Source organism: Gallinula chloropus (assembly GCF_964237585.1).
Source record: "Gallinula chloropus genome assembly, contig: HAP1_SCAFFOLD_339, whole genome shotgun sequence".
Taxonomy (NCBI): domain Eukaryota; kingdom Metazoa; phylum Chordata; class Aves; order Gruiformes; family Rallidae; genus Gallinula; species Gallinula chloropus.
In genome coordinates this window covers 60,372-85,620 of record NW_028168796.1, presented here as the reverse complement: position 1 = coordinate 85,620, position 25,249 = coordinate 60,372, and the positions used below count along the sequence as shown (strand labels likewise).

The following is a 25,249-nucleotide window of genomic DNA, read 5'->3' as shown; positions in this document are numbered from 1 at the left end:
TCCCACCTCGTGAGGAAGCAGCTCGGGGTGACTCACCCCCCCCAACTTCCCCATCCCCCACCCAGAGGAGCCTCAACTTCCCCCCCCCGTCACCCGCCAACCCCCCTGACACCCCCGGCGACCCCGGAGCCACCGGCAACCCCCCCACACCGGGACACCCGCCACAGGGTCACCTATAGGTGCCACACAGCCCCCCCCAAACCCCCCAATATCCATAGGGTCCCCTATAGGTGCCACACAGCCCCCCCCAACCCCCCAATATCCATAGGGACACCTATAGGTGCCACACAGCCCCCTCAAACCCCTCAGGCTCCATAGGGACAACCTATAGGTGCCACACAGCCCCCTCAAACCCCTCAGGCTCCATAGGGACACCTATAGGTGCCACACAGCCCCTCAAACCCCCCAATATCCATAGGGTCCCCTATAGGTGCCACACAGCCCCCCCGACACCCCAATATCCAAAGGGACACCTATAGGTGCCACACAGCCCCTCCCCAAACCCCCCAATATCCATAGGGTCCCTATAGGTGCCACACAGCCCCCTCAAACCCCTCAGGCTCATAGGGACACCTATAGGTGCCACACAGCCCCTCCCCAAACCCCCCCAATATCCATAGGGTCCCCTATAGGTGCCACACAGCCCCCTCAAACCCCTCAGGCTCCATAGGACACCTATAGGTGCCACACAGCCCCCCAAACGCCCCAATATCCATAGGGACACCTATAGGTTCCACACAGCCCCCCAAACCCCTCAGGCTCCATAGGGACACCTATAGGTGCCATACAGCCCCTTCAAACCCCCCAATATCCATAGGGTCCCCTACAGGTGCCACACAGCCCCTCAAACCCCTCAGGGTCCATAGGGACACCTATAGGTGCCACACAGCCCCCAAACCCCCCAATATCCATAGGGACACCTATAGGTGCCATACAGCCCCCCAAACCCCCAATATCCATAGGGACACCTATAGGTGCCACACAGCCCCCCAAACCCCCCCAATATCCATAGGGACACCTATAGGTGCCACACAGCCCCCAACCCCCCCCAATATCCATAGGGACACCTATAGGTGCCACACAGCCCCCCCAAACCCCCCAATATCCATAGGGACACCTATAGGTGCACACCCAGCCCCCAAACCCCTCAGGCTCCATAGGGACACCTATAGGTGCCACACAGCCCCCCCAGCCCCCCCAATATCCATAGGGTCACCTATAGGTGCCACACAGCCCCCCCAGGACCCCCAATATCCATAGGGTCCCCTATAGGTGCCATACAGCCCCCCCATCCCCCAATATCCATAGGGACACATATAGGTGCCACACAGCCCCCCAAACCCCCAATATCCATAGGGACACCTATAGGTGCCACACAGCCCCCAAACCCCCCATATCCATAGGGACACCTATAGGTGCCACACAGCCCCCCAAACCCCCCAATATCCATAGGGACACCTATAGGTGCCATACAGCCCCCCCAAACCCCCCAATATCCATAGGGACACCTATAGGTGCCACACAGCCCCCCAAACCCCCCCAATATCCATAGGACACTATAGGTGCCACACAGCCCCCCAAACCCCCCCAATATCCATAGGGACACCTATAGGTTCCACACAGCCCCCCAAACCCCTCAGGCTCCATAGGGACACCTATAGGTGCCACACAGCCCCTCAACCCCCCAATATCCATAGGGTCCCCTATAGGTTCCACACAGCCCCCCAAACCCCTCAGGCTCCATAGGGACACCTACAGGTGCCAAACAGCCCCTCAAACCCCCCAATATCCATAGGGACACCTATAGGTGCCACACAGCCCCCCAAACCCCCCAATATCCATAGGGACACCTATAGGTGCCACACACACCCCCCCCCGACGCCCCAATATCCATAGGGACACCTAATAGGTTCCACACAGCCCCCAAACCCCTCAGGCTCCATAGGGACACCTATAGGTGCCACACAGCCCCTCAAACCCCCCAATATCCATAGGGTCCCTATAGGTTCCACACAGCCCCCAAACCCCTCAGGCTCCATAGGGACACCTACAGGTGCCAAACAGCCCTCAAACCCCCCAATATCCATAGGACACCTATAGGTGCCACACAGCCCCTCAAACCCCCCAATATCCATAGGGACACCTATAGGTACCATACAGCCCCCCAACCCCCCCAATATCCATAGGGACACCTATAGGTGCCACACAGCCCCCCAAACCCCCCCAATATCCATAGGGACACCTATAGGTGCCACACAGCCCCCCAAACCCCCCCAATATCCATAGGGACACCTATAGGTGCCACAACACCCCCCCCGACGCCCCAATATCCATAGGACACCTATAGGTTCCACACAGCCCCCCCAACCCCTCAGGCTCCATAGGGACACCTATAGGTGCCACACAGCCCTCAAACCCCCCAATATCCATAGGGTCCCTATAGGTTCCACACAGCCCCCCAAACCCCTCAGGCTCCATAGGGACACCTACAGGTGCCAAACAGCCCTCAAACCCCCCAATATCCATAGGGACACCTATAGGTGCCACACAGCCCCTCAAACCCCCCAATATCCATAGGGACACCTATAGGTACCATACAGCCCCCACCCCCCCAATATCCATAGGGACACCTATAGGTGCCACACAGCCCCCCAAACCCCCCAATATCCATAGGGACACCTATAGGTGCCACACAGCCCCCTCAAACCCCTCAGGGTCCATAGGGACACCTATAGGTGCCACACAGCCCCCAAACCCTCAATATCCATAGGGACACCTATAGGTGCCACACAGCCCCCCCAGCCCCCCAATATCCATAGGGTCACCTATAGGTGCCACACTGCCCCCCCAATATCCATAGGGACACCTATAGGTGCCATACAGCCCCCCAAACCCCCCAATATCCATAGGGACACCTATAGGTGCCACACAGCCCCTCCCCAACCCCCCAATATCCATAGGGACACCTATAGGTGCCACACAGCCCCCCAAACGCCCCAATATCCATAGGGACACCTATAGGTGCCACACAGCCCCTCCCCATCCCCCCAGGACCCCCTGTCGCCCCTACAGCCCTTATATTCCCATTCCCCTCCCCCTCCCCTCCCCCTCCCCCTCCCCCTCCCCCTCCCCCTCCCCTCCCCCTCCCCCTCCTCCCCTTCCCCCTCCCCCTCCCGTCTCCCCAGACCCTCCCCCCCGCCCCCCCGCGTGCCATTGGCTGCCTCCTCCCCTTGAACCCCTTGGCCACGCCCCCCCCTCCCGCTCCCTGACGTCACCCCTCCCCTCCCCCATCCCCTACGTCACTTTCCCCCCGTCCCAGGATGTGACGTCAGGCGTGTGGTTCGTGGGGTGGGGGAGGGGCAGTGAGGGCGCTGGGGAAGGTTGTGTGTGTGTGTGGGGGGGAGGGGCGAGGAGCAGGGTGCTGACCCCCCCCCCCCCTCTCTATCCCCCTCCCCATCCTCCTCCTTGTGGGCCCGATCCTGCCCCCCTCCCCCCCCCCTCCCCGACACACGCAATGACGTCACTGGGCGCCCAGTGTTGGGCCAGGGGGGTTGGGTGTTGGGTGGGGGTCGTGGGTGGGGGTTGGGTGGTCGCCGGGCGGCGGCACCTTGGGCTGGGGTCTTCGTCCTGGGCCGGCCACAACCGCTGGTCGAAGGTGAAGCACGTGAAGGGCCCCCAGGACGCGGCCCGCAGCCGCCTCTTCCAGCGCCTGGCGCTCCTGCTGCGCTCCGCCGCACGCGGTACGGACCCCCACCCACCCACAGCCCACCCACAGCCCACCCCCCCAGCGCTGGGGCAGGGGGCAGCTTGAGGGTGGGAGGGATTGGCCAAGGGGCTTGGTGGGATACCAAGGGGGGGGGGGATTTGAGGGGTGGGGTGGGGGTCCCAAGGGGGGGCTTTGAGGGTTGGGGGGGGGTCCCAAGGGGGGGCTTTGAGGGTTGGGGGGGGTCCCAGGGGGTCTTTGAGGGCTGGGGGGGGTGGATCTCAAAGGGTCTTGGTTGGTCCCAGGGGAGTCATTGTAAGTTGGGGGGGGTCCCAGGGGGGTCTTTGAGGGCTTGGGGGGGCGGATCTCAGAAGGTCTTGGGGGGTCCCAGGGGGTAATTGAGGGCTGGGGGCTCCCAGGGGGGATTTGAGGGGTGGGGTGGGCGTCCCAGGGGGGCTTTCAAGGTTGGGGAGGGGGTCCCAAGGGGGGTCATTGAGGGTTGGGGGGGTCACTGGGGGGGATCTCAAAGGGTCTTGGTTGGGTCCCAGGGGGGCTTTGAGGGTTGGGGGGGTCCCTGGGGGTCACTGGGGGGGATCTCAAAGGGTCTTGGGGGGGTCCCAGGGGGGCTTTGAGGGTTGGGGGGGTCCCTGGGGGTCACTGGGGGGGATCTCAAAGGGTCTTGGTTGGGTCCCAGGGGGGCTTTGGGGGGGGGGGGGGGTCCCAGGAGAGTCATTGTAAGTTGGGGGGGGTCCCAGGGGGGGTCTTTGAGGGTTGGGGGGGTCCCAGGGGGTCTTTGAGGGCTGGGGGGGGTGGATCTCAGAGGGTCTTGGGGGGGGTCCCAGGGGGGCTTTCAGGGTTGGGGGGGTCCCAGGGGGTCACTGGGGGGGATCTCAAAGGGTCTTGGGGGGCCCCAGGGGGTCTTTGAGGGTTGCAGGGCTGGCAGGGGGGGGGTCTTTGAGGGCTGGGGGGGCTCTCAAAGGGTCTCGGTGGGACCCCAGGGGGGTCACTGAGGCTGGTGGGACCCCCCCCACTCTCCCCTCCGCGCAGAGGGCGGCTGCGACCCGGCGCTCAACGCGCCGCTGGCCAGCGTGGTGGAGCGCTGCCGCGCCAGCAACATGCCCAAGGCCTCCATCGAGGCCGCCATCCGCAGCGCGGTACGGCCCGGGGCGGGGCGGGGGGGGGCTGGGGGGGGACACACAGGGATCAACCCCCCTCCCAGGGGCGAGGGTTGAGCAGATCAACCACCCCAGACCACCCCCGACCACCCCCCAACCACCCCCCAACCACCCCCGACCACCCCCAATCACCCCTGAACAACCCAGACCACCCCCTGACCACCCCCAACCACCCCCAACCACCCCAGACCACCCCCCAACCACCCCCCAACCACCCCCAACCACCCCAGACCACCCCTGACCACCCCCAACCACCCCTGAACAACCCAGACCACCCCCTGACCACCCCCAACCACACCAGACCACCCTTGGCCACTCCCAGACCACCCCACACCACCCCCTGACCACCCCAGACTACCCTTGGCCACCCCAGACCACCCCCTGACCATCCCCTGACCACCCCCAACCACCCCCCAACCACCCAGACCACCCCCCACATCACCCCCTGACCACCCCCTAACCACCCCCAACCACCCCCAACCACCCCAGACCACCCCTGACCACCCCTGAACAACCCAGACCACCCCCTGACCACCCCCAACCACCCCAGACCACCCTTGGCCACTCCCAGACCACCCCAGACCACCCCCAGACCACCCCCAACCACCCCAGACTACCCCCATCCACCCCAGACCACCCCCAACCACCCTTGGCCACCCCGTGACCACCCCCAGCCACCCCAGACCACCCCCAACCAACCCCCAACCACCCCAGACCACCCCCTAACCACCCCCAAACCCCCTTGGCCACCCCCAACCACCCCAGACCACCCCCTAACCACCCCCAAACCCCCTTGGCCACCCCCAACCACCCCAGACCACCCCCTGACCACTCCTTGAACCTCTCAGGCCCCCTAAGCAACCCCTTCCTCCCCACCCCCCCCCCGCTATCTCCCACCCCCCCAGGATAAATCGGGGCCGATGAGGCAGGTGCTGTACGAGGCGCGGGGTCCCGGCGGCGCCGCGCTGCTGCTGGAGGTCCTGACCGACAGCCCCCGGCGCAGCCAGCAGGACCTGCGGCTCATCCTCACCCGCCACGGGTCAGCCCCGGGGGGGGGCGTGGGGTGGGGTGGGGGTCCTGGAGCCCACCGGCGTGGGGCTGACTGGGGTACCCCCCACCTTACACCCCCTTCCCCAGGGGGATGATGTCAGAGGGGGCCCGCCACGGCTTCGAGCAGAAGGGGGTGGTGCGCGTGGGGCCGCGTGACGCGCGGGGCCGCCGCGTGTCCATGGAGGAGGCGCTGGAGGCGGCGCTGGAGGCCGGGGCGCAGGACGTCTGCGCCGATGAGGAGGAGGAGGAGGAGGAGGAGGAGCCGGCGCTGAAGGTGGGTGAGGAAGGACAAGGGGGTGGGGGGGGCTGTGGGGGGAGTGGGGCAGGGGGTGACCCAGTGGTTTGGGAGTGGGTGGGGGTGGTCAGGGGGTGGCCAAGGGTGGTCGGGGGTGGTCAGGGGGTGGTCTGGGGTGGTCAGGGAGTGGTCTGGGGTGGTTGGGGGTGGTCAAGGAGTGGCCAAGGGTGGTCAGGGGGTGGCCAAGGGTGGTTGGGGGTAGTCAAGGGGTGGCCAAAGGTGGTTGGGGGTGGCCAAGGAGTGGCCAGGGGTGGTCAAGGGGTGGCCAAAGGTGGTTGGGGGTGGCCAAGGGTGGTCGTTTCTGGCCATCCTGGATCACCACTGGTTGTCCCCAGCGCTCCTGACAGGCCACAACCACCATTGGCCACCCCCAACCACCCCAGACCACTCCTTGACCACCCTTGGCCACCCCAGACCACCCTTGACCACCCTTGGCCAACCACAGACCACCCCCAACCACCCCCACCCACCCCAGACCACCCCCAGAACACCCTTGACCACCCCCCAACGACCCCAGACCACCCCCAGACCATCCTTGGCCACCCCCAGACCACCCCCAACCACCCCAGACCACCCCCAACCACCCCAGACCACCCCCTGACCTCCCCCCAACCACCCCAGACCACCCCCACAACACCCTTGACCACCCCAGACCACCCCCTGACCACCCCCGACCACCCCCAACCACCCCTGACCACCCCCCAACCACCCCTTGACCACCCCCCGACCACCCCAGACCACCCTTGGCCACCCCCACCCACCCCCAGACCACCCCCAGAACACCCTTGACCACCCCAGACCACCCTTGACCACCCTTGGCCAACCACAGACCACCCCCAACCACCCCAGACCACCCCAGACCACCCCCACCCACCCCAGACCACCCTTGGCCACCCCCACCCACCCCAGACCACCCCCAGACCACCCCCACCCACCCCAGACCACCCCAGACCACCCCCAGACCACCCTTGGCCACCCCCACCCACCCCAGACCACCCCCAGACCACCCCCACCCACCCCAGACCACCCCTTGACCACCCTTGGCCACCCCCACCCACCCCCAGACCACCCCCAACCACCCTTGGCCACCCGCTGACCCCTCTCCCCCCGCCCTGGGCTGCCCCCGGCAGTTCGTCTGCGCCGGCGCGGCGCTGCGCTCGGTGCGGGAGCGCCTGGAGGCCTCGGGGCTCCGCCCGCTCTCGGCCGCCATCGAGTACCTGCCCCGGGACCGCGTCAGGCTGCCGGAGGCCACGCGGGAACAGGCCGAGCGGCTCCTCCAGGCCCTCAGCAGCTGCCCCGACGTCGTCCGACTCTACCACAACATCCAGAAGAACCCCCCTCCCCTCCCCCAACCCCAAAACTCACCCCCCACCCCCCCGTGATGTCAATAAACCTGTTTGATTGATCGTGGCTCCTCTTCCCCTCCCCCCGACCCCAACGTCGGCCCCCCCCCCAACAAACATGGCGGCGGCGGCGGACGGGGGTGGTTTATTTGGGGAGGGGGCGGTGGGGAAGGACACGGCGGGTGGTGAGACAAGGGTGGGGGGGGGTCACTCATCGGAGCCGGCGGGGCTGCCGAGGAAGATGTCGGCGTAGGCGAAGGCCGCGGCGGCGCCGCCGTCCTCCTCCTCCTCCTCTTCCTCCTCCTCTTCCTCCTCCTCCTCCTCCTCCTCATCCTCCTCGTCTTCCTCCTCCTCCTCGGGCTGGGCGAAGGCCCCGGCCTCTCCCTGGAGGAGCCGGCGGACGGTGGGGTGGGTGAGGCCGAAGAACTCATCGCCGGCGCCGGGGGCTGGCGCTGGCGTCGCCACCGGCGGGCGACCCCCGGCCTCCGCCAGGGCCTGGAGGAGCCGGGCGTGGCAAAGGTCGGGCGTGGGGCCCACCAGGACCCTCCCGGGCTCGTCCTCGGGGACGATCTCGCAGCGGGGCCCGGCCAGCACCCGGCAGGTGTAGAGGCAGCGGCGGGAGGGCCGGCGGGTGCTGGTGAACAGCCGGGTGCTCCGGAAGCCCAGCGGCAAGATGGCCGCCGGCCCTAGGCCGCCCACGCCCAAGCTGTGCACCGTCAGAGCGCCCAGCGCCAAGGGGAAGGCCGGCTCCCCGCCGCGGCGGCTGGCGGAAGGCTCCAAGATGGCTGCCGGCGGCCGGGGTGGGCTGGAAGGCGAGGTCAAGATGGCCGCCGGCGGCACCTCCAGTTTGGGCAGCCCCCTGGGCCCGTCGGGCCTCGAGTCGTCCCGCGGCCTCAACCCGTCCCTCGAGTCCTCTCGCGGCGCCGGCGGGCGCGACCCGGTGGGCCTCAGCCCGTCCCGCAGGCCCCGCCCGGGCCTCCCGCCATCCCTCCAGCCTCCGCCCGCCCGCCCGCCGCCCCGACGCGCCCGCCGCGCGGTCACCTCGCCCCCGCCGCCGCCACCACCGCCACCACCAGCCGCCGCCTCCTCCTCCTCCTCCTCCTCCGGGCCGGCCAGGGCGCGGAGCTGGAGGAGGCGGGTGAGGAGGAAGCGCCGCTCGTCGCGGGCCCGCAGGCACTTGGCCTCCAGCCGCGCCACCTCGTCGCACAGCGCCCCGTTCTCGAACACCAGCGCCCGCGCCGCCCGCCGCAGCCGACGGTACTTCAGGCGGTACCGCTCCGCCGGGCGCGGCCGCGGCCCCTTCGGCATGGGCGGGATCGTTAAGTGGGGGTGGCTAATTAAGCCCCCACGTTGGGGGGGTGGGGGGGTGGGGGTGGGGGGGGTCCGTGTCGCGGTGGAGTCGCGGGCGGGGAAGCGATGGCGACCTGAGGAGGAGGAGGAGGAGGTCGGGCGCGGCGACGGGTTGAGGAGGCGCAGTGGAGGGGCTGGAGTTGTAATTAACTGGGGTTAATTAGTGGGGTCGTGGTGGACCTGAGCTGTGGTGAGGGTCACGGGGTTGCCGTGAGGGTCACGGGGTCATGGTGAGGGTCCTGGGGTTGTCGTGAGGGTCACGGTGTCGTGGTGAAGGTCACGGGGTTGTGGTGAAGGTCACGGGGTGGTGGTGAAGGTCACGGGGTGGTGGTGAGGGTCCCGGTGTTGTGGTGAAGGTCGTGGGGTCGTGGTGAGGGTCCTGGGGTCACGGTGAGGGTCCTGGGGTCGTGGTGGAGGTCACGGGGTCGTGGTGAGGGTCACAGGGTGTTGGTGAGGGTCCTGGGGTCGTCGTGAGGGTCCTGGGGTCACGGTGAAGGTCACAGGGTCGTGGTGGAGGTCACAGGGTCGCGGTGACAGTCACGGGGTCGCGGTGTTGTGGTGAGGGTCACGGGGTCATGGTGGAGGTCACGGGGTCGTGGTGAGGGTCCTGGGGTCACCGTGAGGGTCCTGGGGTCGCGCTGAGGGTCGCGGTGTCGCGGTGAGCGGGACACGTCACGATGACGGTGACGATGTCGGTCGTCGCGACAGGTTGAGGCGGCGCAGTGAGGGGCTGGAGATGTAATTAACTGGGGTTAATTAGTGGGGTCGTGAGGGGTCGTGACAGGTCGTGACGGGGCGCAAGGGGTCGTGAGGGGTTGTGACAGGTCATGAGGGGTCGTGTCAGGTCGTGACAGGTCGTGACGGGTCGTGACGGGTCGTGAGGGGTTGTGAGGGGTCACGAGGGGTCGTGATGGGTCGTGACAGGTCGTGACGGGTTGTGAGGGGTCATGAGGGGTCGCGAGGGGTCGCGAGGGGTCGTGACAGGTCATGACAGGTCGTGACAGGTCGTGACGGGTCGTGACGGGTTGTGACAGGTCGCGAGGGGTCACGAGGGGTCACGAGGGGTCACGAGGGGTCGCGATGTCCGTGGGGAGTCGCGACGGACCCGGCGGGTTAACGAGCGGCGCCCCAATCAGCCCCGGGCAGCAGCAGCCGCCTCATTAACCCGCCGGGGTTAATTGTGGCGCTAATTAGCAACCTGGGGTGGGGGAGGGGGTGGGGGGGTCCCTCCCCCCACAACTGGGGTAACGGGGGGAGGGGGGGGGGGGAGGGGTGTGCGCGAGCGCAGGGACTCACCCGGGACCCGGAAGGAGGCGGAGGAAGGGTGGGGGAGGGGCCCGGAAGAGGATGCTGAAGGGAAGGGGGGAGGGGGAGGGGGAGGGGGAGGGGGAAGGGGAGTGTTTTCCCCTCCCCCACCCTGTGACGTAGGGGGTGACGCAGAGTGGGGGGGGGAGGGGGGGGAACGCGTCTTCCCAGCAGCCCCCGGGGCCGGTGGCGCTGAGGGGGCCCAACCCCCCCCCCCCCACTCTCTGCTCGGCGCCCCCCACCCCATCCCCCCCCCCAAAACAGACACCCCGCCACGCGGACACCGCCCCCCCCCCCCTTCCCACCCATCCCCCGCCTTGACCTTTGACCTCAGACCCCCGGAGGGGGGGGGAGGGGGCGGCGACGAGGACGAGACAATGGAGGTGAGTTTGGGGGGGGGGCGCAGACCCCCCCATAGGGGTTTGGGAGGGGGAGAGACCCCCATAGGGGATTGGGAGGGGGAGAGACCCCCGTAGGGGCTGGGGGGGGGCACAGACCCCCCATAGGGGCTGGGAGGGGGACAGACCCTCCATAGGAATTTGGGGAGGGGGGGGCACAGACCCCCATAGGGGTTTGGGGGGGGGAGAGACCCCCATAGGGGTTTGGGGGGGGGGGGCACAGACCCCCATAGGGGCTGGGGGGGGGCACAGACCCCCATAGGGGTTTGGGGGGGGGAGAGACCCCCATAGGGGTCTGGGGGGGGCACAGACCCCCATAGGGGTTTGGGGGGGGCACAGACCCCCCATAGGGGTTTGGGTGGGGGCACAGACCCCCATAGGGGGTTGGGGGGGGGACAGACCCCCCCATAGGGGTTTGGGGGGGGGTTGTCTGTCCCCTGGGGGGGGGGGGGGGTTGTGCCCCCCGCGGGGTGACAGGTGTGTCACACCCCCCCCCCCCCCTCCAACCCCCCCCCCAAAAGGAGGACGAGGCCCCCCCGGCCCCCGAATCCCCGGAGGGGGGGGACAGCAACGGGCCCTTCCCGCTGGGGGACCCCGAGGACGGGGTGTGTCCCCCCCCCAGCCGCTCCCCGGCGCCGCCGGATCCATCCGACGCCGGCACCGCGCTGCCCGGTGAGTCCCGGGGTGGGGAAACTGAGGCACGGGGGGCGGCACTCACCCCCCTTCCTCCTCCTCCTCCTCCTCCTCCTCCTCCTCCTCTGGCCATCACCTGGCTGGGGTGGGGAAACTGAGGCACGGGGGGCGGCACTCATCCCCCTTCCTCCTCCTCCTCCTCCTCCTCCTCCCCTCACCTGGCTGGGGTGGGGAAACTGAGGCACAGGGAGCATCACTCATCCCCCTTCCTCCTCCTCCTCCTCCCATCACCTGGCTGGGGTGGGGAAACTGAGGCACGGGGAGCATCACACTGTCCCCCTTCCTCCCCCTTCCTCCTCCTCCTCCTCCTCCTCCTCCTCCTCCTCCTCCTCCTCCTCCTCCTCCTCCTCCCATCACCTGGCTGGGGTGGGGAAACTGAGGCATGAGGGGGGTGTCACTCATCCCCCTTCTTCCACCTCCTCTTCCACTGGCCATCACTGGGGTGGGGAAACTGAGGCACGGGGAGCATCACACTGTCCCCCCATCCTCCTCCTCCTTCCTCCTCCTCCTCCTCCTCCTCCTCCTCCTCCTCCCATCACCTGGCTGGGGTGGGGAAACTGAGGCACGGGGGGGGGTGTCACTCATCCCCCTTCCTCCTCCTCCTCCTCCCCTCACCTGGCTGGGGTGGGGAAACTGAGGCACGGGGGGCATCACACTGTCCCCCTTCCTCCTCCTTCCTCCTCCTTCCCCCCTGGGGGAGGTGGGGAAACTGAGTCACGGCACCACCTCTCCTCCTCCCCATCCCCCCTCCAAGGTGAGGAAGAGGAAGGAGCCGAGCCCGGCACCCCCTCCCCACGCCCCTACCGCTGCGGCGAGTGCGGCAAAGCCTTCGCCCAGAGCTCCAACCTGCTGAAGCACCGGCGGGTACACACCGGGGAGCGGCCCTACCGCTGCGGCGACTGCGGCAAAGCCTTCGGCTGGAGCTCTTCCCTCCTGGAGCACCGCAAGGGCCACGCCGGCGCCAAGCCCCACGCCTGCGGCGAGTGCGGCAAGGCCTTCAGCCGCGGCTCCACGCTGCTGGAGCACCAGCGCACCCACACCGGCGAGAAGCCCTTCCGCTGCGCCCAGTGCGGCGCCCGCTTCAGCCAGAGCTCCACGCTGGTGCACCACCGGCGCACCCACACCGGCGAGCGGCCCTACGGCTGCCCCGAGTGCGGCCGCGCCTTCGGCCGCAAGTCCACCTTGGCGACGCACCGGCGCACCCACACCGGCGAGCGGCCCTACGGCTGCCCCGAGTGCGGCCGCCGCTTCGCCGTCAGCTCCGACCTGGCCAAGCACCGGCGGGGAGCTCACGGCGCTCACCGCTGCCGCGACTGCGGACAGCAGTTCGCCAGGCCGGCGGCGCTGGCGGGGCACCGGAGGAAACACCATCACCGCGGCGGCGGCGGCGGTGAGGGAACCGCTGATGGTGATGATGATGATGATGATGATGATGACCCCACCGCCGCCACCGCCGCCGATCGGCCTCACCGCTGCGAGGAGTGCGGCCAAGCCTTCCGGCACGGCGCCACGCTGCTCCTCCACCGCCAAACCCACGCCGGCGCCTTCGCCTGCCCGCTCTGCCCAGAGCGTTTCGAAGGCAGCGCCCAACTAGCCCGGCACCGGCGCCGCTGCCACCACGGCGGTACCGGCACCGCCAAACCTTACCGCTGCGAGGCCTGCGGCAAAGCCTACGCCCAACCCGCCGGGTTACGGCACCACCAACCCGAGCAGCCCTTGGGCTGCCCGCACTGCGGGGCCGCTTTCCTCTGGAGCTGCCGCCTGGCCCGGCACCTCCGCGCCTGCCGCCCGCCCGCCAAACCCTACAAGTGCCCCGAGTGCGGCAAAGCCTTCGGCCAGAGCTCCAAACTCCTCCGGCACCAGGTGACCCACACCGGCGAGAAGCCCTACAAGTGCCCCGACTGCGGCAAGATCTTCAGCCAGAGCTCCAACCTGGCCGAACACCGGCGCACCCACGGCGCCGGCCAGCGCCACTTCTGCCCGCTCTGCGGCAAAGGCTTCGCCCTGGGCTCCTACTTAGCCAAACACCGGCTGACCCACACCGGCGAGCGGCCCTACCGCTGCACCGAGTGCGGCAAGAGCTTCCGGCAGAGCTCCAACCTCATCCAGCACCAGCGCACCCACACCGGCGAGCGGCCCTACACCTGCGGGCTCTGCGGCAAGAGCTTCTGCCAGAACTCCCACCTGGCCAAGCACCGGCGCACCCACACCGGCGAGCGGCCCTACCGCTGCGGCGACTGCGGCAAGAGCTTCCGGCAGAGCGCCAACCTGCTGGAGCACCGGCACACCCACACCGGCGAGCGGCCCTACCGCTGCCCGCAGTGCGGCAAGACCTTCGGCTGGAGCTCGGCCTTCAGCAAGCACCAGCGCACGCACCTGGCCTGAACTGGGAGGGACTGGGAGGGGACTGGGAGGGTGGAGGGTTCGGCCTGGAGGAGCTTCTTGGGGGGGTGGTGCCGGGTCAACCGCAGCGCTCGGGGGGTCATCGCGGGTGCCGTCGTCGTGACCGAGGGCTGTGGCGGTGTCCCCGGGGCTGTGGGGGCAGCTTGGGGGGTCTTCTTGGGGGGCTCAGCCCACCCCCGGCCCCTTGAGGCACCCCAAGGCCATGGGGGCACCTTGCGGGTTCTTCTTGGGGGGCTCAGCCCACCCCAAGGCTGTGGGGGCACCTTGGGGGGTCTTTCTGGGGAGCTCAACCCACCCCCAGCCCCTTGAGGGGTCTTCTTGGGGGGTTCAGCCCACCCCAAGGCTGTGGGGGCAGCTTGGGGGGTCTTCTTGGGGAGCTCAGCCCACCCCAGGGCCATGGGGGCACCTTGGGGGGTCTTCTTGGGGGGCTCAGCCCACCCCCGGGCTGTGGGGGTCCCTTGGGGGACCCTCCCCAGACCCCCCCCAACACCCCAAGGCCCCGTCACCACCCCCTGGCCTCACCCCACCCCCTCCAGGACCCCCCCCCTCCCCCCAGAGGGGTCCCAGTTCTCCAGGTCCGTCCCCCCAGTCTGTGCTGGTGGGGGAGGAGGGTTGGGGGGGTTGGGGGGGGTGTCGTGTCCCATCCCCCCCTCCCAGTTTGTCAGTAAATAGTGGTGAATGCTGCTGCTGGGTGTCTGTACTGGGGATACTGGGAGCACTGGGAGGGATTTTGGGGGGTACTGGGAGCACTGGGAGGGCTTTGGACGGGTACTGGGCAGACTGGGAGGGATTTTTTGGGGTACTGGGAGCACTGGGAGGGCTTTGGAGGGGCACTGGGGAGGCAGGTAGTGGTTAATGGGAGCACTGGGAGGGACTGGGGAGCATTGGGAGGCACTGGGGAACACTGGGAGGACACTGGGAGGGCACTGGGAGGCACTGGGGAACACTGGGAGGACACTGGGAGGCACTGGGGAGTCACTGGGATAGACTGGGAGGCACTGGGGAACACTGGGAGGACACTGGGAGGCACTGGGGAGTCACTGGGATGGACTGGGAGGCTCTGGGAGGACACTGGGAGGGCACTGGGAGGGCGTTGGGAGGCTCTGGGAGGCACTGGGAGGACACTGGGAGGCACTGGGAGGCTCTGGGAGGCACTGGGAGGCTCTGGGAGACTGCTGGAGGGACTGGGAGGCGCTGGGGAGGATACTGGGGAGTCACTGGGAGCGACTGGGGGACGCTGGGAGGCATTGGGGTGCACTGGGAGGCACTGGGGAGTCACTGGGATGGACTGGGAGGCATTGGGGTGCACTGGGAGGCACTGGGAGGCACTGGGAGTTACTGGGCCGCGTCTTGGGGGGGGGAACGGACACGACCCGTCTCCTAGCAACGCGTCGCGCCGATGGCGTCACTTCCGGCGCGCCGAGCGGCCATGGCGGAGGCGGCGGCGGCGGCCGCGGCCCAGCTCGGAGGCCCCGGGCCGGGCCCGGAGGCGGCTGCGGGCGGCGGCGGCCCCGAGCCCGGGCGGCCCCGCGGGGGAGGCCCCGAGGAGGCGGCCGGGAGGCTCCCGGCGGCTCCCGCGGCCTCCCCGCCGCCCCCGCCGCCCCCGCCGCCCCCCCGGGAGGCCGAAGTGACGGTGGAGATCGGGGAGACCTACCTGTGCCGGCGGGCGGACGGGACCTGGCGTGAGAGAATGGGGGCACTGGGGGGCACTGGGAGGGGTTGGGAGGGACTGGGAGGGACTGGGAGGGGATTGGGGGGGACTGGGAGGGGATTGGGAGGGACTGGGAGGGGATTGGGAGGGACTGGGAGGGGATTGGGGGGGATTGGGAGGGACTGGGAGGGGATTGGGGGGGACTGGGAGGGACTGGGAGGGGATTGGGAGGGACTGGGAGGGGATTGGGGGGGACTGGGAGGGGATTGGGAGGGACTGGGAGGGGATTGGGAGGGACTGGGAGGGGATTGGGGGGGATTGGGAGGGACTGGGAGGGGATTGGGGGGACTGGGAGGGACTGGGAGGGGATTGGGAGGGACTGGGAGGGACTGGGAGGGACTGGGAGGGGATTGGGAGGGACTGGGAGGGGATTGGGGGGGACTGGGAGGGACTGGGAGGGGATTGGGAGGGACTGGGAGGGGATTGGGGGGGATTGGGAGGGACTGGGAGGGGATTGGGGGGGACTGGGAGGGACTGGAAGGGGATTGGGAGGCACTGGGAGGGGATTGGGCGGCACTGGGAGGGGATTGGGTGGGACTGGGAGGGACTGGGAGGGGATTGGGGGGGACTGGGAGTGGCTGGGTGGGGCACTGGGACCAGTTCAGGACCAGCAGCACCACCAGTGCAAACTGGGACCTCTACAAACCTCCCCGTAACAAACCATCCCCCCAGCAGAACCAGTCCAACCCCCTCCCATCACCCCCATTACCCCATTCCCCACCCCAAACTGGTCTCAGACACCCCCCCAACCCCTCCCAGTCCCTCCCCCTTACTGGGCCATACTGGGATCTCTACAAACCTCCCCATAACAAACCATCCCCCCAGCGGAACCAGTCCAAACCCCCTCCCATCACCCCCAGTACCCCATTCCCCACTCCAAACTGGTCTCAGATGCTTCCCCCAATCCCTCCCAGTCCCTCCCCCTTACTGGGCCATACTGGGATCTCTACTGGGCCATACTGGGATCTCTACAAACCTCCCCATAACAAACCATCCCCCCAGCGGAACCAGTCCAAACCCCTCCCAGCACCCCCATTACCCCATTCCCCACTCCAAACTGGTCTCAGATGCTTCCCCCAATCCCTCCCAGTCCCTCCCCCTTACTGGGCCATACTGGGATCTCTACTGGGCCATACTGGGACCTCTACAAACCTCCCAGTAACAACCCATCCCCCCACGGGAACCAGTCCAACCCCCCTCCCATCACCCCCAGTACCCCATTCCCCACCCCAAACTGGTCTCAGACAACCCCCCCCACCCCACCCCCTCCCAGTCCCTCTCCCTTACTGGTCCCAGTTGCCCTCCCCAGACTCGGCCGAGGTGATCCAGTCCCGCCTGAACGAGCAGGAGAGCCGGGAGGAGTACTACGTGCACTACGTGGGCTGTGAGTACTGGGGCTGAACTGGGCTGAACTGGGCGGGAGAAGGGGCCCCCCCCCGCCCCGGCTCAGCTCCCAGTGCTCCCAGTTAACCGGCGGCTGGACGAGTGGGTGGACAAGAACCGTCTGGCGCTGAGCAAGACGCTGAAGGAGGCCGTGCAGAAGAGCGCCGAGCGCTTCCTGGGCGACCCGCCCGAGCAGCCCGAGCGCAAGATCACCCGCAACCAGAAGCGCAAGCACGATGAGATCAACCACGTCCAGAAGGTGCTGGGAGGCGCTGGGAGGCACTGGGAGGCACTGGGAGGCACTGGGAGGGGGTGGGAGGGCACTGGGAGGGGATGGGAGGGGGTTATGGGGCGCTGGGAGGGGGTGGGAGGGCACTGGGAGGGGGTGGAAGGGAGTTATGGGGCACTGGGAGGGCACTGGGAAGGTGTGGGAGGGGGTTAGGAGGGGATGGGAGGGGGTTAGGAGGGGGTGGGAGGGCACTGGGAGGGGGTGGGAGGGGATGGGAGGGGGTTAGGGGATGGGAGGGACTGGGCGGGTGTTATGGGGCACTGGGAGGGCACTGGAAGGCACTGGGAGGGCACTAGGAGGGGATGGGAGAGCACTGGGAGGCACTGGGAGGGACTGGGAGGGGGTTAGGAGGGGATGGGAGGGGGTGAGAGGGGGTTAGGAGGGGATGGGAGGGGGTTATGGGGCACTAGGAGGCACTGGGAGGGGGTTATGGGGCACTGGGAGGGGATGGGAGGGGGTGGGAGGGGGTTAGGAGGGCACTGGGAGGGGTTAGGAGGGGGTGGGAGGCACTGGGAGGCACTGGGAGGGGGTGGGAGGGGGTTATGGGGCGCTGGGAGGGGGTTATGGGGCACTGGGAGGGGGTTAGGAGGGGCTGGGAGGGCACTGGGAGGCACTGGGAGGGGGTGGGAGGGCACTGGGACAGGATGGGAGGGGATTAGGAGGGCACTGGGAGGCACTGGGCGGGGCTGGGAGGGGGTTAGGAGGGGATGGGAGGGGGTTAGGAGGGGGTGGGAGGGCACTGGGAGGCACTGGGAGGCACTGGGAGGGGATGGGAGGGGGTGGAGTGGATGGGAGGGGGTGGGACGGGGTGGGGGGGGTTAGGAGGGGATGGGAGGGCACTGGGAGGCACTGGGCGGGTGTTATGGGGCACTGGGAGGGGGTTATGAGGGACTGGGATGTGCTGGGAGGCTCTGGGCGGGGACTGGAAGGCACTGGGAGGCACTGGGAGGGGGTTATGAGGGACTGGGAGGTGCTGGGAGGCACTGGGCGGGTGTTATGGGGCACTGGGAGGTGCTGGGGGGTGCTCTGGGTGTTACTGGGAGGCACTGGAAGTGACTGGGAGCCCCCCCAGACCTACGCCGAGATGGACCCCACCACGGCGGCGCTGGAGAAGGAGCACGAGGCGGTGGGGGGACCGGGGGGGTCCTGGGGGTCCCCAAGGGGCTTGGGGGTCCCCAAGGGGCTGGGGGGTCCCCAAGGGTCCTGGGGGGTCCCCAAGGGACTGGGGGGGGTCCCCAAGGGGATGGGGGGTCCCCAAGGGGCTGGGAGGTCCTGGGGGGTCCCCAAGGGGCTGGGGGGGTCCCCAAGGGGCTGGGGGGAGTCCAGGGGGGTCCCCAAGGGTCCAGGGGGGTCCCCAAGGGGCTGGGGGGAGTCCAGGGGGTCCCCAAGGGTCCAGGGGGGGGTCCCCAAGGGGATGGAGGGTCCTGGGGGGGGTCCCCAAGAGTCCAGGGGATCCCCAAGGGGTTGGGGGGGGGGTCCCCAAGGGGCTGGGAGGTCCAAGGGGGGGTCCCCAAGTGTCTGGGGGGATCCCCAAGAGTCCAGGGGGGTCCCTGAGGGTCTGGGGGGGGGGGGTGGGTGTGCCCAAGAGTCCACATGGGTCCCTAACGATCTGAGGGGGGTCCCCAAGAGTCCAGGGGGGTCCCTGAGAGTCTGGGGGTGTCCCTGAGGATTTTGGGGGGGGGGGATCCCCAAATCCTGAGGGGGGGTGGGGTGGGGGGGGTGTTTCCAAGTGCATCTCCTGGGGGGGGGGGGGGGTTCCTCAAGCTTTGAGGGTCCGGGGGGTGTGGGGGGAACCCCAATGACCCAGATTGGGGGGTGGGGGTGTCCCCAAAGCTCAGGGCAGGGTGGGGGTCCCCCCAGATCTCAGAGGGGGGGGTGGGCTGAGGGGGAGGGTCCCCCCCTAACCCCCCCCCCCCCAGATCACCAAGGTGAAGTACGTGGACAAGATCCACATCGGGCACTTTGAGATCGACGCCTGGTACTTCTCGCCCTTCCCGGAGGATTACGGGAAGCAGCCCAAGCTCTGGATCTGCGAGTTCTGCCTCAAGTACATGAAGCACGAGCGCACCTACCGCCTGCACCTGGTGCGCCGTGACGTCACCGCGGCGGCGCCGTGACCTCACCGCGGGGGCGCCGTGACCTCACCGCGGGGGCGGGCAGGGTTAGAGGGCGGGGGAGGGTGTTGGTGGGGGTGGGGCTGGGATATGGAGGAGGAATGTTGATGAATGTTGAGATTTCGGGGGGTTGGTTGGGTTGGGGTGAGGGGTTTGGGGGGTCCTGGTGCGCTGTGACGTCACCGCGGCGGCGCCGTGACGTCACCGCGGGGGTGGGCAGGGTTAGAGGGCGGGGGAGGGTGTTGGTGGGGGTGGTGAGGGGATATGGAGGAGGAATGTTGAGATTTCGGGGGGTTGGTTGGGTTGGGGTGAGGTTGGGGTGAGGGTTTTGGGGGGTTCCTGGTACGCTGTGATGTCATCGCGGTGGTGTGACGTCATTGCGGGGGCACCGTGACGTCATCGCGGGGGCGGGCAGGGTTAGAGGGCGGGGGGCAGGGGAGGGTGGTTGTGGGAGTGGGGGTGGGATATGGAGGAGGAATGTTGAGGTCTCGGGGGGTTGGTTGGGTTGGGGTGAGGTTGGGGTGAGGGTTTTGGGGGTCCTGGTGCGCTGTGACGTCACCGCGGCGGCGTGACGTCATTACGGGGGCGCCGTGACGTCACCGCGGGGGGCGGGCAGGGTTAGAGGGCGGGGGAGGGTGTTGGTGGGGGTGGGGCTGGGATATGGAGGAGGAATGTTGATGAATGTTGAGATTTTGGGGGGTTGGTTGGGTTGGGGTGAGGGTTTTGGGGGGGTCCTGGTACGCTGTGATGTCATCGCGGTGGTGTGACGTCATTACGGGGGCGCCGTGACGTCATCGCGGGGGTGGGCAGGGTTAGAGGGCGGGGGAGGGTGGGGGTGGGGGTGGGATATGGAGGAGGAACGTTGATGAATGTTGAGATTTCGGGGGGTTGGTTGGGTTGGGGTGAGGGGTTTTGGGGGTCCTGGTACGCTGTGATGTCATCGCGGCGCCATGACATCATTACGGGGGCGCCGTGATGTCATCGCGGGGGCGGGCAGGGTTAGAGGGCGGGGGGGCAGGGGAGGGTGGTGGTGGGGGTGGGATATGGAGGAGGAATGTTGAGGTCTCAGGGGGTTGGTTGGGGTGGGGTGAGGGTTTTTGGGGGGTCCTGGTACGCTGTGACGTCATCGCGGCAGCGTGACATCATCACAGGGGCCCCCGTGGCGGGCAGGAGAGGGTGGGGGGTGGGGTTGGGATCCGGAGGAGGAACGTTGAGACCTCCAGGAGTCGGTTGGGTTGGGATGAGGTTTTGGGGGTGGGGGTGCGTGATGACGTCATCACAGGCGGCCAGGCGTGATGACGTCACAGGCCACGCCAGGCGTGATGACGTCACAGGCCACGCCAGGCAGGGGGGTGGTGATGATGATGATGATGATGGAGGAACATTGAGGACCGTTGGGACCTCCATGGGGGAGTTGCTTGTGGGTGGGGACGAGGTGTTGGGGCGGGGGGGGGGAGGGGAGGAGGGGGGATGATGTCATGGCGATGACGTCACGATGATGACGTCATCACACCCCCCCCCCCGCAGGGCCAATGCCAATGGCGCCAACCCCCGGGGCGGGAGATCTACCGCAAGAGCAACATCTCCGTCTACGAGGTGGACGGCAAAGACCACAAGGTACCCCGAGTCTGGGGGGGGGGTGTGGGTGGGTGTGTGGGGGTGTGACGTCACGCCCCGCCCCGTGACGTCATCACCCCCCCTCAGATCTACTGCCAGAACCTCTGCCTGTTGGCCAAGCTGTTCCTGGACCACAAGACCCTCTACTTCGACGTGGAGCCCTTCGTCTTCTACCTGCTGACCGAGGTGGATCGCCAGGGCGCCCACATCGTCGGCTACTTCTCCAAGGTGGCCAATGGGAGGGGAGGATGCTGAGGAGGGGGGGTGTGACGTCACCGTGACCTCATCACCCACCTCATCACCCACCCTCCTCATCACACCCCCCCCAGGAGAAGGAGTCGCCCGACGGCAACAACGTCGCCTGTATCCTGACGCTGCCGCCCTACCAGCGCCGCGGCTACGGCAAGTTCCTCATCGCCTTCAGTGAGTCTGGGGGGGTAAAAAAGGGGGGTGGGACCCCCCTCCAAATCCCCCCCTGACCCCCCCAAACCCCCCCAACCCCCCCCCCCAGGCTACGAGCTGTCCAAGCTGGAGAGCACCGTGGGGTCCCCCGAAAAGCCCCTCTCGGACCTGGGCAAGTTGAGCTACCGGAGTTACTGGTCCTGGGTGCTGCTGGAGATCCTGAGGGACTTCCGGGGGACCCTCTCCATCAAGGACCTCAGGTGGGCACCAGTACGGACCAGTACAGACCAGTACAGACCAGGACAAACCAATACAAACCAGTACAGACCAGTACAAACCAGGACAAACCAGGACGGGACTGGTGTGGGACCAGTAGAGCCCGGGAGCGCCAGGGGAACGGGTGGGAGAGGCCCAAGGAAGAGGGGGTGGGAGGGCACTGGGAGCCTCCCAGTAAGGCCAGTAGCCTCCCAGTAAGGCCAGTAGCTTCCCAGTAAGGCCAGGAGCATCCCTGTAATCCAGTGCTCCCAGCAGCCCCTCCCAGTGACCTCCCAGTAACCCCCCAATGCCCTCCCAGCGCTCCCAGCGCCCTCCCAGTGCTCCCAGTAACCCCCAGTCCCCCCAGCCAGATGACCAGCATCACGCAGACCGACATCATCAGCACCCCTAGTTACCTCCCAGTGCTCCCAGTGCCCTCCCAGTGCTCTCCCAATTCTCCCAGTGCCCTCCCAGTGCTCTCCCAATTCTCCCAGTGCCCTCCCAGCGCTCCCAGTAACCCCCAGTCCCCCCAGCCAGATGACCAGCATCACGCAGACCGACATCATCAGCACCCCTAGTTACCCCCCAGTGCCCTCCCAGTGCTCCCAGCGCCCTCCCAGTGCTCCCACCGCCCTCCCAGCACTCCCAGCGCCCTCCCAGCGCTCCCAGTAACCCCCAGTCCCCCCAGCCAGATGACCAGCATCACGCAGACCGACATCATCAGCACCCCTAGTTACCCCCCAGTGCTCCCAGTTACCTCCCAGTGCCCTCCCAGCGCCCTCCCAGCGCTCCCAGTGCCCTCCCAGTGCTCCCAGTAACCCCCAGTCCCCCCAGCCAGATGACCAGCATCACGCAGACCGACATCATCAGCACCCCTAGTTACCTCCCAGTGCTCCCAGTGCCCTCCCAGTAACCCCCAGTCCCCCCAGCCAGATGACCAGCATCACGCAGACCGACATCATCAGCACCCCTAGTTACCCCCCAGTGCCCTCCCAGTGCTCCCAGCGCCCTCCCAGTGCTCCCAGTAACCCCCAGTCCCCCCAGCCAGATGACCAGCATCACGCAGACCGACATCATCAGCACCCCTAGTTACCCCACAGTGCTCCCAGTTACCTCCCAGTGCCCTCCCAGCGCTCCCAGCGCCCTCCCAGCGCTCCCAGCGCCCTCCCAGTGCTCCCAGTAACCCCCAGTCCCCCCAGCCAGATGACCAGCATCACGCAGACCGACATCATCAGCACCCCTAGTTACCCCCCAGTGCCCTCCCAGCGCTCCCACCACCCTCCCAGCGCTCCCAGCGCCCTCCCAGTGCTCCCAGTAACCCCCAGTCCCCCCAGCCAGATGACCAGCATCACGCAGACCGACATCATCAGCACCCCTAGTTACCCCCCAGTGCCCTCCCAGTGCTCCCAGCGCCCTCCCAGTGCTCCCACCGCCCTCCCAGCGCTCCCAGTGCCCTCCCAGCGCTCCCAGTAACCCCCAGTCCCCCCAGCCAGATGACCAGCATCACGCAGACCGACATCATCAGCACCCCTAGTTACCCCCCAGTGCCCTCCCAGTGCTCCCAGTGCCCTCCCAGCGCTCCCAGTAACCCCCAGTCCCCCCAGCCAGATGACCAGCATCACGCAGACCGACATCATCAGCACCCCTAGTTACCCCCCCGTGCCCTCCCAGTGCTCCCAGTGCCCTCCCAGCGCTCCCAGCGCCCTCCCAGTGCTCCCAGTAACCCCCAGTCTCCCCAGCCAGATGACCAGCATCACGCAGACCGACATCATCAGCACCCCTAGTTACCCCCCAGTGCCCTCCCAGCGCTCCCACCACCCTCCCAGCGCTCCCAGCGCCCTCCCAGCGCTCCCAGTAACCCCCAGTCCCCCCAGCCAGATGACCAGCATCACGCAGACCGACATCATCAGCACCCCTAGTTACCCCCCAGTGCCCTCCCAGCGCTCCCACCACCCTCCCAGCGCTCCCAGCGCCCTCCCAGCGCTCCCAGTAACCCCCAGTCCCCCCAGCCAGATGACCAGCATCACGCAGACCGACATCATCAGCACCCCTAGTTACCCCCCAGTGCCCTCCCAGCGCTCCCACCACCCTCCCAGCGCTCCCAGCGCCCTCCCAGCGCTCCCAGTAACCCCCAGTCCCCCCAGCCAGATGACCAGCATCACGCAGACCGACATCATCAGCACGCTGCAGTCGCTGAACATGGTGAAGTACTGGAAGGGGCAGCACGTCATCTGCGTCACCCCCAAGCTGGTGGAGGAGCACCTCAAGAGCGCCCAGTACAAGAAGCCGCCCATCACCGGTACCCCCCACACCCCCACCCCAAAACCCCACCTTGGGGGGGAGGGAGGGAGGGGGGAGGGGGCTCCCTTCCCACCCCAACCCCCAAAAACCTCGTTTTTCTCTCTCTTTTTGCCCCCAAAAAAGTCGACTCCATCTGCCTGCGCTGGGCCCCCCCCAAGCACAAACAAGCCAAAGTGGCCAAGAAGTGACGGCGCCATCGCTGCGGCGAGTTGTGTCGGGGCTCAGCACCAACACAACACCCTCCTGTTCACACCCCCCCTCACTTCCCCTCCCCCAAATTTGGGGGGGCTTTCCCCCCTCCCCCCCCCCACTTTAAATAAAGGAGAAAAGGGAAAGTGAGGTGCTTGGGGTATTTGGGGGGTGGGGGGTTGGGGGGAGTGGGGGGGACACACAGACAGACACCGGGATGGGACGTACGCGGTGGCCGGGTTTGGGGTGCTCAGTCCTTGTCTCGGGGTGCTGCGTCTGTTTCAGGGCTGCTCCGTCCTGGGTTTGGGGGGTTCTGTCCACGTTTGGGGTGTTCTGTCCATCTTTGGGCTGCTCATCCTTTTTTTGGGGGTGTTCTGTCCACGTTTTGGGGTGTTCCACCCATGTTTGGGGTGTTCTGTCCATCTTTGGGGTGTTTTCCTCCTTTTTGGGGGGGTGTTCTGTCCATCTTTGGGGGTGTCCCATCCGCTTTTGGGGTGTTTCATGCACTTTTGGGGTGTTCTGTCCATCTTTGGGGTGTTCCATGCACTTTTGGGGTGTTCCATCCGTGTTTGGGGTGTTCTGTCCATCTTTGGGGGTGTCTCATCCATTTTTGGGGGTGTTCTGTCCATGTTTGGGGTGTTCTGTCCACGTTTGGGGGTGTCTCATCCATCTTTGGGGTGTTCCCTCCACGTTTGGGGGTGTCTCATCCATGTTTGGGGTGTTCTGTCCATCTTTGGGGTGTTCTGTTCATCTTTGGGGGTGTCCCATCCATGTTTGGGGTGTTTTGTTCATCTTTGGGGTGTTCCATACACTTTTGGGGTGTCTCATCCATCTTTGGGGTGTTCTGTCCATCTTTGGGGTGTTCCATGCACTTTTGGGGTGTCTCATCCATGTTTGGGGGGGGTTCTGTCCACGTTTGGGGTGTCTCATCCATCTTTGGGGGTGTTCTGTCCACGTTTGGGGTGTCCCATCCATGTTTGGGGTGTTCTGTCCACGTTTAGGGTGTCCCATCCATCTTTGGGGGTGTTCCCTCCACATTTGGGGTGTCCCATCCACGTTTGGGGTGTCTCATCCATCTTTGGGGTGTCCCATCCGTGTTTGGGGTGTCTCATCCATCTTTGGGGTGTCTCATCCATGTTTGGGGGTGTCCCATCCACATTTGGGTGTCTCATCCATCTTTGAGGGTGTCCCCTCCACATTTGGGGTGTCCCATCCATGTTTGGGGTGTCTCATCCATCTTTGGGGTGTCCCACCCACTTTTGGGGTGCCTCAC

The 25,249-nt window shown here is 67.1% G+C and overlaps 4 protein-coding genes across 4 annotated transcripts; 3 read left to right on the top strand and 1 right to left on the bottom strand.

The window, feature by feature from the left end:
- Nucleotides 1-3,342: 3,342 nt before the first annotated feature.
- TACO1 (translational activator of cytochrome c oxidase I) lies at nt 3,343-7,629 on the top strand. Its single transcript, XM_084280626.1, has 5 exons — nt 3,343-3,740; nt 4,751-4,857; nt 5,784-5,917; nt 6,016-6,202; nt 7,354-7,629. Exons 1-5 carry the CDS (start codon nt 3,515-3,517, stop codon nt 7,603-7,605), a joined length of 906 nt encoding a protein of 301 aa, XP_084136752.1. The 5' UTR covers nt 3,343-3,514; the 3' UTR covers nt 7,606-7,629.
- Nucleotides 7,630-7,701: 72 nt separating this feature from the next.
- On the bottom strand, nt 7,702-10,246 carry LOC311204160 (transforming growth factor beta regulator 1-like). Its single transcript, XM_084280620.1, has 2 exons — nt 10,213-10,246; nt 7,702-9,646 (listed from the first exon to the last, which is right to left on the bottom strand). Exon 2 carries the CDS (start codon nt 8,872-8,874, stop codon nt 7,774-7,776), a length of 1,101 nt encoding a protein of 366 aa, XP_084136746.1. The 5' UTR covers nt 8,875-9,646; nt 10,213-10,246; the 3' UTR covers nt 7,702-7,773.
- A 134-nt stretch (nt 10,247-10,380) lies between these two features.
- On the top strand, nt 10,381-14,397 carry LOC311204161 (uncharacterized protein). The gene is made up of 3 exons (XM_084280621.1): nt 10,381-10,604; nt 11,141-11,291; nt 12,067-14,397. Exons 1-3 carry the CDS (start codon nt 10,599-10,601, stop codon nt 13,695-13,697), a joined length of 1,788 nt encoding a protein of 595 aa, XP_084136747.1. The 5' UTR covers nt 10,381-10,598; the 3' UTR covers nt 13,698-14,397.
- Nucleotides 14,398-15,144: 747 nt separating this feature from the next.
- Nucleotides 15,145-24,113, top strand: KAT8 (lysine acetyltransferase 8; the record flags this gene model as incomplete). Its single annotated transcript, XM_084280619.1, has 11 exons — nt 15,145-15,397; nt 16,736-16,810; nt 16,893-17,068; nt 18,171-18,224; nt 19,018-19,182; nt 20,740-20,829; nt 20,917-21,057; nt 21,159-21,252; nt 21,341-21,491; nt 23,631-23,785; nt 23,911-24,113. 11 exons carry the CDS (start codon nt 15,145-15,147, stop codon nt 23,973-23,975), a joined length of 1,419 nt encoding a protein of 472 aa, XP_084136745.1. The 3' UTR covers nt 23,976-24,113.
- Nucleotides 24,114-25,249: the final 1,136 nt, after the last annotated feature.